This window comes from Anser cygnoides, chromosome 2 (assembly GCF_040182565.1).
Source record: "Anser cygnoides isolate HZ-2024a breed goose chromosome 2, Taihu_goose_T2T_genome, whole genome shotgun sequence".
NCBI lineage: Eukaryota > Metazoa > Chordata > Aves > Anseriformes > Anatidae > Anser > Anser cygnoides.
This window is the reverse complement of record NC_089874.1, coordinates 7,686,337-7,700,626: the sequence shown is the minus strand read 5'-3', so window position 1 is coordinate 7,700,626 and position 14,290 is coordinate 7,686,337. Positions and strand designations below refer to the sequence as shown.

The window sequence follows — 14,290 nt, the reverse complement described above, 5'->3', positions numbered from 1 at the left end:
GGAGCGAGTCCCCCCGGGCCCCCGGGGCCGCGTGAAGTGCCGTGTAAGGGACGGCCGAACCCCGCCTTCGCCTCGCCGCGGCGCAGCCGGGCGGGCAGGCAGCCAGCGAGGCCCCTGCCCGGGGGAGGGCCCCGAGCGGCCGCAGCTGTTCCAGCAGGAGTTGCTGGAAGGCGGCCACGCTCCGCAGACTTTGTCTCCCCCGCACGCAGCGCTGAACTCTGCTCCCCCCCTTCCCTTCCCTTCCCTTCCCTTCCCTTCCCTTCCCTTCCCTTCCCCACCGGGCTGTGCGTGTGTGGGGTTCCCCGGGGGGGGGGGGTTGTGGTGGCACCGCGTGCCGCGCTGTGTTGTAAAATAACTTAAAAACCCCCAAGGGCTGGGAGGCGACGGGGCGCCCCCGTCCCGAGCCGTGCCCGCTCCGCGCTTTCCCCGCAGCCCGCCCGTGAGGTCAGCGGCGGCGGCGGGGTGGCGGCGCCCGGGGCCGGGCGGGCCGGGCCGGGCAGGCGCAGTGTGGGGCCGCAGCAGGGCGGCTGCCGCGTCGATGTGTCGGGGGGGAAGGGAAGGGAAAAGGGAGGCGGAGGGGAAGGGGGGGGGGGGGGGGGTGACGGGGCAGCGCCGGGATCCCTTCTCCTCCCCGCGGGGAAGGGAGGGAGGGGAGAGCGCTCTCCTCCCCCTTTTTCACCCTTCCTCCTCCCCTTCTTTTCCCCCAAAAGTTAAACTTCCTGCTCCCGGCCCGGCTGGGAAGGGGACGCGGAGCCCGGCCGGACTCGGCACACACACACACACACACACACACACACACACACACCAGCTGGAGCTGTCAAAACTTCCACCACCACCACCACCGCCGCCGCCTGCTCCCGCTCCTCCTCCGCCCCCGGGGGCTGTGCGCGGGGGGAGGGCGCAGGGCCGCCCCACAATGAAGCGGCGGCCGCCGCAGCCGGGCAGCGCAGGAGCCGCCGCCGCCGCCAGCTCCCGGGGCCTCTGAGAGGGGGGGAGCCCAGCGGCGGGGATCAGCCGCCACCGCCTCTCGTTCGCTCTCCGCCTTTTTATTCCCCCCCCCCCCCCCCCCCCCCCCCTCCTCCGGGCCCCGACGGAGCCCGCCGAGCCGGGGAGGGGGTGTTATTGTGTGCGAGACCCTTCCTTCCTCCGCGCTCTTTCTCTTCGCACCCCCCCCCCCCCCCCCCGCCCGCCTCTCCCCGCTCCCTCCCTCCCTTCTCGCCCTCCCTTCCCCTCCTCCTCCTCCTCCTCCTCCTCCTCCTGCTGCTGCTGCTGCTGCTCTCCCCCATGCTGCTCCCCCTGCTACCTGTGCTGGTCGGCGGCGGCTGAGGCCAGCGATGCGAGGCGGAGGTGGAGGAGGCGGAGGTGAGGAGGAGAGGAGCCGCGGGAGCAGGAGGAGCATCGGGATCCCCATCACCATCCTCATCTTCATCCCCATCATCATCATCCATGTGTCTCTCTCGTCCTGCTGACTAGGATGTCAACGGAGGACAAGAGTCTGGTGGTGGCGGTGGTGGAGCCGCCTCAGCAGCAGCAACCCCCCGAGCCTGGAGCTCCCCCCCCAGCAGCAGCAGCAGCAGCCACAGACAAAAGACCTAGGGGCCGGCCTCGCAAAGATGGCGCTTCCCCTTTCCAGAGAGCCAGAAAGAAGTAAGTTCAGCGTGTGTGTGTGTGCGAGGCAGAGAGGGGCAGGGGGCAGGCGGCCAGGCGCAGGCAGAGCTGTCAGCAGAGACTCGCTGCTCGTCGCCCCCTCCCTCCTGCCCAATGCCATTTTGAGAAGGGCCCTTCTTTCTTCTCCTCCTCTCCCCTTTGCACTTTCCCCTCCTCCTCCTCCTCCTTTTTCACCTTTGTCTTCCTCCGCCCGTTTTCCCTTTTCACTTTTCTTCTACCGTCCCTATTTTCTTTCCCTCTTTCTTCGGAGTTTCCAGCTCTTCCCCCTTCTTCCTCCTTTCCCCCTTCCTTTGCACCTTCCCCCTTCCTCCTTTTCGGGCTCCCTTCTCCTCCAGGACTCTCCTTCCTTCAGCGTCGCCTGGATATCGGATATAATATCCCCTGCTCTCCACGGCAGCCCCTCGTCGCCTTCCAATTCTTTCCCCTTTTTGAGGAAAAAAAAAAAAAAGATGGTTCTGGCCCTAAGTGGCAGGCGATGGACCCCCCCCCCGGCACACACACACACACACAAAGTTGGGGCAGGACTTTGAGGCGCCCAGAGGCTGAGGGCGCCGCTCGGGGAGCTGTCAAGCGGCTGCCCTCGCGTAGAGGGGACAGCGGCGAAGCAGGGCAGACCCGGGGGGGAACACAACGAGACTTTAGGGGGGGCTGCCTGCCCCTTTGCTGTGACAGCCTGCCCTTAATCGAGGGGACTTTCGGGGTGCTATGGCGCACGTTAGCCCCGCAGCGGCCGCCCCACAACGGCCGCCGCCGAGCGCCTCCGCTCCTCAGGGGGGCCCCGCGCTCCCCTCAGCCCCCGGCGGCTCCGAGCAAACTTGGGGGGGTTGGGGAGGGCTCGGAGACGGGGTTTTGGGGAGCCGGGGGTTGGGGAAGCGGGGTTTAGGGAAGCGGGGGAGGGTGCTGGGCCGCTGCTACGTGCTTGGTGCCGAGGGAAGGCCGGGCGGCAGGCTCCCTGAGGAGCCGCTCGGGGACCGGCCGAGCTGGCCCCGGCAGAGCCCAGGGCAGCAGTAACAGGACAAAGCCGGACGGGGACGTTCGGCCAAGGAACGGGGTTGGGAGCCACGCAGAAAAGTCAGTCCGTGGGGGACAGTCCGGGGGAGCCTCGGGGATTTAGAGCTGGCTTCCCTTTGTGTTCAAGGGCCGCTCTGGCCGGGTGCGTTGAGCCAGGTGAGCACCTCGCCCCGCGCTCAGCGCCCGCCCCAGGCCTCCCTCGCTGAATTTCACCCCGAATTTCCAAAACGCTAGGGAGGGAGCCTGCTGTGCAGGAAACACGCACCAGAGACGGTATTTTCCTCTGCAATAATTTGTTTTTACAGCTCCGTGTGGCGTAAATACTCCAGGACAGACCCGTCCGTAGGTTGGGTTGTATGGCGTTTTCCGTGTCGATGAAAGTTGCGCTTGAAAGATTCGAGCGTTCACCCCCTGGTTTTGGCGTTGGTGCGTTGCTTGCAGCTTTCTCTTCATAGTCTTCCGTGTTTGATACAAATTTTCTTAAAACCATAGCTGAAAGCAGTTGCCAAGCATATATACGCAGTAAAGTTATTAGGTTCACCAGCTTTATGCTTAGTTTTACATACTTTCGCTTTATTTCTACGTGTTGAAGCCAAGCCTTACACAGAAAACCTTGAGTGCTTTATTTTAGAAGTTGTTCTAGGAAGAAAAATGCAACTACCTTGGAAATGGACCAGTCTATCCAAAAGGCAAAATAGCATTATCAGAGAAAACTGACATATCTTGTGTGCCAACTTGAGGCTGAGTGCATGCTCTTGACGAAAAGTGGGCTCTGAAGAGGTAATTCCTTTTTTCAGATAGGTTTTTGGTGTCGTGGGAATATTGTCAACTGGTTTTAGGAGGAAAGTAAATTTTCCTGTAAAAATATGTACTTCCGCAGACATGAGTACAAGCATCTGTGTAAGAAATAAAATTAGCTGAGACAAAAAGTTAAAATTAATCAGTACTGTTTTTTTTCTTTACGTTATGATTATTCCTTCCTGGTGTGGTGCTAAGCATGGCCGGTGTCCTTCTGTATCTTTATGGAAAATCTGTAATATTGGTAAAGGTGTTATAAGTCATAAATGCATTTGAAGCTAGGCTGTTATTAAAATACCAATTTTCCAACTTTTTCACAAAGTAGATACGGGTCTTATTGCATCAGTTCTGAGGAAAAACGGTTTTATATCATGTTTTACTCGTTACAAAATACTGATTAAAACTAACTAAGCAAATGCAGAAATAAAATAAGTACAAATAATTTCTATTATTTTCATACGACTGCTTGGGCATGTCTTCCTTTCCACTCCTGTGTTTTCCAGTTGGGTTTACGTGCCTCATGTAAACCAGATAAAAGAGCATATGTCAGATCATTTTCTGTACTGTAATCACATGTCTAAATCACTATTAGCCAGTCAAATTGTTCAACTGCTTTATCCCATTATAGGAAATGTTCCACTGAATGTTCAGGCTAAGTGGAGTCTAAGTAATGATAAAACTAAGAGCCCTGCATTAAGACAGCATAGCTTAAAAAAAAGAATAATTCCTCATGGAAGCCTCCATTAAAGAACAATACAATATTTGAGGATGCTGCAGGTTGGTGTTTTTCCTTCTCGAAGGCCATGTTTTTACGCAAATTTGATGAGTTTAAGTAGACAGATGGAAAACTGCCTTGAATCTGTTTCTGTGAGATACCAGGGATTCTTAACTCCTCACAGAACTAGGCTCGTACGTTAAGAGATCGTAGGGTTCTTCCAGTAGGGATGGTTCTCTGTGAGTCTTCATCATTATGCATTTTATTTGGTTATCCATAAAAATTCCAGCGGTGCTGGGGACGCAGGGATGTACAGGGAGCAGCTGAGGTTTCCTGTAGGTGATGATGGGCCAGGAGTCAGTTTTGTTGTGGTGTCAGTGCCTGGAGAGTTCCTGGTGGTAGAGCACGGCACCAGGACGGCTTTTTGTCACCATTTGAAGGATACAGCTTTATGAATAACATTGTCAGGAGAGTTGATCTTGGGTGAACAGTTCATTTTTATTATTTATATTGTAATTGTGCCCAGAGGCCAGGGCACCATTATACTACATACAGTACAAATGCATAAGCAAAGCTTGCTTCTGCGCAAACAATTTCTTAATTTAAATGTAAAGATAAGACAACATGTAAATGTTAGAAATGTATTGGGAAAGCACATGGGAGCTGTGAGAATGCTACGAGCGAAAGAACGTGCAGAAGTTCAAGTACCCTGGCTATCTCAGCATCGGTGAATGATTCATAGGCATCAGACTTGGAGGATACATTTAAAGGAGGGTAGCCTTGTCGCCCTGAGGATTTTCACAGATAACGTGTTTCCTGCCTCGAGTGCTAGACAAACACTCATATTTTCTTCCTTACATTTTGACAACGGGGTATTTGTATAGAGCAGAGGTACAAATTTAAGAGATAAAGCTAGAAGAGGGCATGCAGAGCCGTGAAATTGGGAGCAAGTAGGTTGTTCTTGACACGGTTCATAAGGAGGATGGAAGAACACAAAGAACTGTAATCAAGGCAATGAACGAGGACAATATTTTCGAAATACCAGCTTTCAAATGAATTTAAGGGTTGGCAAGAGTGTATTTACCAAAGACAAAAAAAAGGAAGTTGCATCACCGAAGATACAAAATGATGTAGGAGAAAGAAAGGGGAATCTGGATGTTGCTGGTATTGCATAGGAGAAAATAGAAATAGTTAGGGACCATCTTATCTCATGACCTGAAGTCTTGGGAACTTAACTCCTGTACTTGGATTATTCCTCAGCTTCCAGGCTGTGGACATGAGTGGTAGAAATATGCTCAAAAAGAAGTTGCAGGGGAAGAGAATTGGATCAGTTTTGACTGTTGTCATTGTGAGAATAGTTGGTTATTCATGACAGTGTATCAGAATAGCATTGTGCAGGTGCAGTAAACATCTTTGTAATCGATTTTCACTACTAGAGCTTTGTTAATCCATACAGGTCATAAGCAGCACAAACATTTGTCTTAACAAGAATTTAGTAGCAGAAGTCTCACTGACTCTGATCACGATAAGTTACCTTTCAAGTCGGTACCTGTGTTCATTTTAAGTAGTATTTTCAGCATCCGTCAGGCTTCCGATCCATGTTAAAAATTTTGCAAATGTGTGTTGTTTACACCAGCATAGGATAAGGATTTCAAAAAGCTTGAAACTTGTCTACTGAAAACTTTGTGCGTTTATTTTTAAGCATCTATGACTTAATTTTCATCGTAGTTATTCATTACTTACTTTGGCCGGCGTGAGCTGCAGTAGGTTTTCAAAGGCCATGGATTTCACACACGCAGATAGTTTTGAGGAAACGTAAGCGTGGTGTTTTTGCCAGGAAATGATTATTTAAGATTTTTTATCGTTACTTTCGCTGGATTTGTGTTAGGGTAGGCCAATATTTAAAGATATCTACGCTCATTTGAGAAGAACCTTGACGTGTCGGATGTCTTCTCTCTATAGCTCAGCTGTGTTCATCGCACACCTTCCCTGTGATGCTTATTTGTAGCTTTACTGTCCTGCCTTGTTCTCATTTCAAAATTTAATGTTTCTAAATGCGAAATATATATTGTCCTGTACAATTAACATGTTCCTAAATAAGTATGCACGGTTAGGGCAAGTAGTTACTGCCCACCGTGGAACGACTGAAGCCTTTCAGTGGCTGGGCTGCGTCCTGTTGTTTGGGCGAGGGTTCAGGTGTTACAGCAAACGTTGGCCTCTGCTTCTGCCTGTACAAGCCACCTATCAAAACGCTTGGGCCAGAAGCCAGAAGGGGTGTGCGTGTGTGTGCGTGTTCACACGGTGGGAAGAGCTGGGGCGCTGGGACAAGCTCCACTATCAGGATGTGACACTGGCTGCTGGAAGGCACCTCTAGGCCGGCGTGGAAGGGGACTGGCGGCACGCAGCAGGGTCCCATGGGAGCGCTGGGCTGTTTTCTACCGCAGCCCCCCCTGTGCTTCCATCGGCCGAGGAATTCCTGCTACCAAGCAGAGCCCTTACTGTCAGGTGTTGCTCTTGCACAGGAGCCTGGCTTAAACAGCTCTTAATTCCGTTTTCCTCGGGAGCTTCTGGTAGGTGATGTCGGTACGGATCTTCTGGTGTGCAGTTCCCGGGGGGACTTCAGTGAGGGGTGGCAGTGGGAGTTGTTGGACACGCTGCGTTTTACAGAACTGCTTTGCGATGTTGTTAAAATGTTGATTTTAGTGAACTGGTGTCTTCGGATGTTTCTAAAGGGTGAGTTTAGGCTTAATGTTGGAAATGGATCGTTTTCTATAACCTCAGCCCGTAGGTTTCACAGTTTGATACAGACCACGCTTGCAAATGCAGGTTGCTTTGAAGATTTTTTTTTGACTTTGTAATTTTCAATTCCAGCGGTTAGGTTGTTAATATTTGTGTTTGATAACCCACTGAACTTGGGTGGCACTTTTCAAGAAAGGACCTCCAAGAGCTATCAGACAGGATTACGACAGCTCAAGTATCATGACACTGTGAAATCGCAGGGTATTATGTATATTGGCTGTCAGTGCTGCCTTTGCAGAGGTAGGAATAAGAACCCAATCTCGCGGTTCCCAAACTCTGGTCCACCTACCCACAGCACTTCATCCTATATTCAGCGAGAGCTAGCTTCAAAAACAAATCATTTGGAGGGGGGCTTTGCTTGTGGATGCTATTTTTTTTTTCTTATTATTAGCGTGTTCAACTCCTGCTAACTTCATGCCGTTGTTCTTTCTCAAGTAATTGAAATGGACGTTTCTGTTCTTTGCTGCCATTTGAGCTGAGGGGTGGTTTTCCAAGGCAGTGGGCTTGCCCAGAGTAGCTGGAGCTGCTTTTTCACTCGTAGGCTCGGTTGTCCCACGACAGTGTTGGAGGGGTAGCAAGGCTGTGTATGATGAGGGAAAATACAAGTTCCTTATCTACCACAACGGGTCACACCCCTGTGTTGGTGTACACCAGTGCTGTGGCTTTACCTTTTTAAGAAGTGTTGTCCTGGGTACGCTAAAATGTTGTGAAATGCTAACCAGTTAAGCTACTAGTAATTCCAAAAATATTGAAAGCTTTTCTCCTTTCTGTGCTTAATATGTTTGATTACCGATTCATACGGTTTGCATGATTCATATAGCTTGGATAACTACAGATGTGCAAGATGTTATTGTAGCAAATCCTGCTTGCTAGTGAAACAACTTGAATTCATTTTCATTTTTATTTTTTTTACTGTTCTGTGCTGGAAGGCTGGCCCTAAATATTCCCACTCATGCCATCCCTCGGTTCCTCAGATGGGGTATTCAAAACAAGTTTGGGCACTTGCTTCAAGAGCTACGTTCAGTAATTTCTCCTAGTAGCATTAGTGCTTTCATTCTTTCAAGTCAGGTAAAGTAGGAATAAAAACCTTAAAATCTAGAATATCCATTACTTGGAGAAACAGAGGCAGGGAGCGCGTGGAGTGCATCAGGTGGTTATTTTCCCCAAGCACCATAAATCTTGAGCTGGTTCTGGCAGCGAAAAGAAGCAGCTCTCCTGCCCTCCCTCTGCTACCAGCTGTTTGTTCTCTCCCTTGTGCTGACCCAGGCATTTGTGTAGCCATGTGGTGAACTGCATTGGGAAATTGATCCGGGTTAAAACTAACCTGGCAGAGAAACGTGTTTGCAATAGCCGAAGGGAGGAGGCCAGAGCAAGCAGCCAGGGCGCGGAGAGGCAGAGCTGACGTCCCTCGGTAGCGCTGCCAGCTTCACGTGGCTGCGAAGCCGGAGCCTCGGTCCTCTGAGACGTGAGGGCTTGGGTGGTTTTCTTTTGGCTGGCTCTGGTGAATTGTTCAATGCAGGAGATCCTGGAGGAGATTGGGAGAGGTTTTTACAGCCTGTAGTCATGTTATGCATGCCGGTGAGTTGTTTAAAAAAGTGCTGTTGAGAGGGTTCTTCAGAGCATTTACACAGGTGAGTTGTGCTGATCTAACTCGCTCTGGCCCCAAACAAGCCTATCTGTCGGCATTGATTAGATAAGGAACTTTGTTTCTCGCTTTGATCCTCTGAATTATTCTTAAGTTCCTAAAAATTTCCTAAAATAATAGTATAAATATGCCAAAAATAATAGTAAAGTAAAACGTTTTAGGTTAGTAAGTAATTTCTGGCATTCTGGAAGCTCCTTCCTAAAATATTTCAATAGATGGGCATTATAACAAAATAACACTAGATACAGCTCCTTCCAGAATATTCTTCCCTTTCATCTTTTTGGACTTATTTTTATTAAATCACGCGTGTAGCAAACCCTATTGCCAGCCATTCCAGTATAGATATATAATTACTAATTTGCAGCGCTATATTTATCAGCATTTTAATTGTTGCTCTTGAAGAAACTGCTAGAAATCCTGTCAAACCAGGATATTCTCCCTTAAACTGAAGGCTTTTTTTCTCTTCTGCTACGTCACTGCTGACAACAAATTCTTGCCAGAAATAGTTGTAAGTAGGTTATCGGAAAAAAAATCCGCTTCAGGAAAATTTACCAATTTTTGACTTTGTCCTCAGAGCATGCGCAGCTGAAGGAAGTGCAGTAAGACAAGATGGCACGGTAAGAAGGGAGGTTGGTAGTGAAGGTGTGCTCCAAATGTGCAGTCTCTGCTGCTAAACACTTAGGGCGTCTTACGGGACTGTTTCAGAGTACCATCTGGAAGTCCCAGCTAACCCCAAGTGACTGCTGGAGCAGCCCAAGGTTCGTGGGACTTGGGCTGTTCAGGTGACAACGCCTACCCTCCTGTCTCCGTCTGACAACCGTGACTGCGGGCGGTGCTCAAAATCAAAGCTTTCTCTTAAAAACATGATAGGCTGGCTCCATAGCGCGTCTCAAGAAAGGTGGGAACTACGTTGTATTAAAGTCTGGGAGATTTCAGTAGTAAGTGATTCCATCAGTGCTTCAGATTTTTTTTTCTGAAGTGTGGAGTTGAGAAGCACAATGAAATCTTTAAAAATGAATATTTAGTTCTGCTGTATTGCCACAGCCAAATGAAATTATGGCCAAAAAAGACTTCAGGCGGATCTTGCTCATGCTTCTGTGTGGTGTGTTGGTACCACTTCTGACAAATGATGCTCCCTCCCTCTTGGTTTTGAAGCATTTGTTGGATGCAATTCCAATGCATCCCTAGGCAATTAGTTTCAGTAACTCATTTTCCAAAATATAAAATAAATATTCTTTACTGTTTGGGAAGCCGGTTTTGTCTTGTACTGGTCACAGTCATGACTTCCCACAGTTGATGTGGAGAACAATTTTATAATAAACTTTTATTTACTGGGAGGTTGTCTCCTTTGTTTGGCACTGAACAAGCTAAACTTCCCAATATATTTTAGGATAAGATTTGCCTTCACTGATCGCAGCACCATAATGCTGACTTGCATGATATATCCTTCCAAAATTTGCTCATCTTTATGAAGTTTCAGTTGGCTGAAATGACCCATTTTTTCTATTTATCAGAATTACTCTTTGTAAGATCCTGTCCCCTCAAATGTTCATAACCCCTGCCTCAGCCATGTACCATACGCACCTCTTCCAAATCTGCTTCTTCATGCAGATTCTCGGCTTCCTTGAAATTTTCTTCAGTCTTAATTGAAAATAATTTGCAAATAAATACCTTTTGATGCTCTAGCTCGTTGTTGTCCACCTGTCTTAGGGCACTTTCACCAGGACTCTATCATCAAAGATAATCACTGACGGTTTAGAGATGGCTTCTATTCGCTTCAGAAGCGGAGTGTGAATTTCTTCCAGTCCTTCTGCCTGGAATTTCCCTGATTATTGAGCCTAAGAACACAATCTATTTCTAGTACTAGGTATAGTAAATCTGTTCTGCGGAGGTTGAAATGCAGAGAACAGCATTTGCTTCTGTTTTGTTACCCGTTTGTTCTACGTACTGACTTTTTTTGTCTTTATCCTTACTTCTAAAATGTTTTTGAAACTTTGTTTGCCTTTCATATTGCACAGTGGTAATAATGCATGCTGTGCTTTCATCTCTTCCGATTTTTATCCCTGACGGTTTATGCTGTTCCTTTGTACTCATTAAAATGCCCTTGTTTCCATTCCTAATATGATTTTTCAGTTTCAGACCCTTATTACTGGCTGCTTTTGATGCACCCTGTATTCATACTACATTTCCTATCTTTCCCCTGAGCTGGAATACTTTGCTATCGTGTGTATTCCAGTACAATAACTGCCAGCCCTCCTTTAAATTGCATTCTCGTGAGATTCTCGCAACAAGTTCAAAGAGTTGGTTGAAATTTGCTTTTCTTATTCCATTTAATTGAAGATAAAAATTTCTTCTCCTTTTTCTCCAGCTCTCATTTTCCCCTTTCCTTGGCACAGCGAGCGCTTCTCGTTACCACTTCCAGCCAAATCTCTGTACACGTTCAGCTTTTTAAGATGGAGCCCGCCCTAATAGAGTGAAGTGTGAAATAACTGCTCTTCTGGCGCCCTTGACTTTGTGAAGCAGTTGTCCTCAACGTTTCTCACAAACTTGTTGGGCTGTTTGCTCGGTTATTTTGGTTTCCATCAGACACTTGGACGATTTAGGCCTCCTCTTACCCTCCGGTTATGAAAAGCTTTGAAAGCTTCTGCGAGTTGCTTAAGAAGCGATCGCCCCCTCGTTTGGTCAGTGGAGCAGTTTCTCTCTCCTTGCCTTTTCAGTTCCTTATTCCCTAGTTCCCATTCTCTGTTGCTTAGGGTTTTGTTTCTGCTCCTACATTTTTCCTCTTCCTCCTGTGTTGTTTTTTTTTTTTTTTTTTTCCCTTTTCATAATAAAAGCGGATGATTGTGTTGTGTGTTTGTTTTTTCTCACCGCGGCCCACTGACGTGCAGGAGAGTAGGACTTGCTCAGGAACGGATGGGATGCTTTCATTGTGGAGAAGGGCTTGTGAAGGGGAATTTTGAAATTGAAAAAGAAGATGACAGAAATGTTAAAATGTCTTTAAGTCTTGCAGCTTATGCTTCTGGCTACTTCTCAGTTATGCTTCCTCTCTGTAGGTGAGCGCAATGCTTGCAGCTAGGAGCAGTGCCCTGACACCTGAAGCACCCCACATCTTTACAGCAGCCGTGCCTGTGCTTGTAAGCAAAAAGAGGCAACGCTTTGGGACACCGCAGCACCATTGTCTCTGCTGCTAGGTTATGGCCGTGGTCACTAGTTCCGTTTTGACCTGGACCTGCCAGCACCTCCCAAACAGCTCTCCGGGCTGGCCCAGGAGCTCGTGCGGGCCATGCCCTGCTTTCAGTCCCGCTGACAGGTGGCTGCTTTGTTTTGGGGGCTGACAATTTGATGGCGTGGACGTAGGCTGTCGTGCGCTGCTTGGTCTCAAGGCCAACGCTCCCAGCTCTGCTTAATTTAGTAGAATAACGATAACCGGTATTTTTCTAGAAGGAATTCAGCGAAACTGACACAATTCTCATCAGTTTTACTTTCAGCCTCCTGGGCATACGCTGCCACAGTTAATGTTCTCTAACCCGTAGGGATGTAAGTTTAGGGAGAACAGCTCACAGCAGAATTGCTCTGGAGGGAGCAGGGGAGATGGGATGTAGGAGCCACAAGGCTCTGAGAAATGCTTGCTTTCGGTGCTTCTTCGGGCTCCTGACACACAATTTGTCCTGGTTCATATTCTGCATAATTAACCTTGCGTCAGGCATCCTGATGGAGATTTATACAAAGGCAAGTGCAAAGCAGATTCAGCGGGAATTCCAGTTTATTTTCCTGCCCGTGTCTTCCAGAAACCCTTTAGAAGAGAACTGGGCCCAGAAACGAGGCGGGAGAGGTGGGGGGGGCGGGACATGGCTCAGGAAATGAGTGACCTGTAAGCAAGATTATTTCAAGAAATTATTTCCCTAAGGTCTTCCATCCAGCAGCAGCAGCGAGGGTTGCCTCATGGCTGGCTGTTCTGTCGCCTCTTTTTGTAGTGGGATGGGAGAGCATTCTTTGTCCTGTCGTGTGGGGCGCACAGCTTGGAGGTAACATCCTTTCTGTTTCAAAGGTGTCTGTTGGTAAAGAATAAATACAAAAACTTGGTAAACTGACGCAAATATTTTGTGTACTCTGCACGTGGCCTTCTCAGATAAGGGCACGGTGGTGGAACAGAGCAGGGGAGGTGCAGCTGGTTGTGTTCCTGCCTTATGGACAAGCCGGGAACCTCGATCTCCAGGCTCATTAACCAGACATCGTTATTGGGGTTAAATTACCGGTAACATAAATAAATGTTGTCTTAAGGATACTTTCAGTATACTTCTTTTGTCAATTATTGTGTCTTTTTTACTTTATTTGCACTAGACTTGGTCTTGATAGGTGGAAGGAATCTGGGTTTTAAATTGTCAGCTTGACCATGCTGTTCTCAAGGATTTTTTAGACCAAGGATTCATGTGATATGCGACAGTTTCTTGTCTATACTTAGTTAACATGCCCACGCTTTAAAAAAAAAAAAAAAAAAAAGTCAAATCATAATTGTCGTGGACATGTATGAACTTGTTGGGGTGAAGCTCGGGCTCTCAGCTATCCCCCATCTCCTAAGGTGCAGTTTTCCAGGTTTGACTAGAATTTGGAAAAATACCGTGATAGATTTTTGTTAGCTGGTTTTTATCTAAAGTCTGTGAAGTTTTGTTGTTGTTGTTTGTTTTCTTTTTTTTTTTCTTTTCTTTTTTTTTTTTCTTAGGGTGTAGCTTTAACTGAACTTGGGGAATACACAGCTGCGTGGATGTGACCCTACCGCGCGGTGCGGCAGTATTTTCCACCCCAGCTATTAGTAATGGGCCTCGGGGACAGGGCAGAGACTGAACTCTAGTCCCATAGTCATGTCACCTCGGTTTCTTTTTCGGCAGTTTTGTGATGGTCTAGTTTCTAGCTGGATATTTTTCTTTTGAAACTTGAAAAGAATAACGATATTTATTTTACTGCTCTAAAGGAGCTTGCTAATGAATAGTAGGAAGTGTACTTAAATAGCTTGAATTCTGTTGAAGTCTCCGTGCTTAGTCAGAAGAGAGAACTGGGCACCTCTGAAATGCAATGCAGAAGGACTCAGTAAGGTCTGAGCAGGCGGTTTGTTAGAGCCTCCGTATAGGAAACCCCTAGACAAAGAGATTTAGCTGTGATTTGGGCCATCTGACTATCACCCTAATGCCCCGATGGCTGTTGTCTGTGCTTGGTTTGGGGCATAAGTTAATTTCAGATGGGGTCCCACCATCACATTTTAGCACTGGGTGTAATTACAGAGCTATGCAAACAACTAATTGAAGGTGAAAAATATTTGCAAACCATTTTGGGAACTGACTCTGAGCTGCTTTGAGCAGGAGGATGGGCTAGATGACTTTCTGAGGTCTCTTCCAACCTGAGATACCCTATGATCTGATTCTGTGGCCGTCCCTTTTAATGGTCCTGCCCATTGCTTGTCATATCCATTGCTTTTACACAGTAAAGTATAATAACCTTAATTTTGTAGAAGGTGTTTTCCTGTCTGATTTCTTGAAAGAAAGCAGTTTACCATATCTCTTTGTTTCATTTTCTGCATTCCTTATTCCCTGTCACCTGGTAGTTGCTTTATCTATTAATCTGTCTGATTCCACATACACTAAATCAGTGATTGCTTGCCA

General features: G+C 47.8%; 1 protein-coding gene across 7 annotated transcripts in view; it reads left to right on the top strand.

Annotated features, from left to right (window-relative positions):
* Positions 1 to 1,173: 1,173 nt before the first annotated feature.
* KMT2C (lysine methyltransferase 2C) overlaps positions 1,174 to 14,290 on the top strand; it is a 196,114-nt gene continuing 182,997 nt past the window's right edge. For 6 of the 7 annotated variants that reach the window (XM_048062386.2, XM_048062384.2, XM_048062387.2 and 3 more), the window contains exon 1: positions 1,475 to 1,647. In XM_048062386.2, the coding sequence (XP_047918343.2) occupies positions 1,475 to 1,647 (173 nt within the window). Of the gene's footprint in view, positions 1,363 to 1,473; positions 1,648 to 14,290 lie in introns of those variants that run through there. The other variant, XM_066991125.1, reaches the window with a different exon arrangement.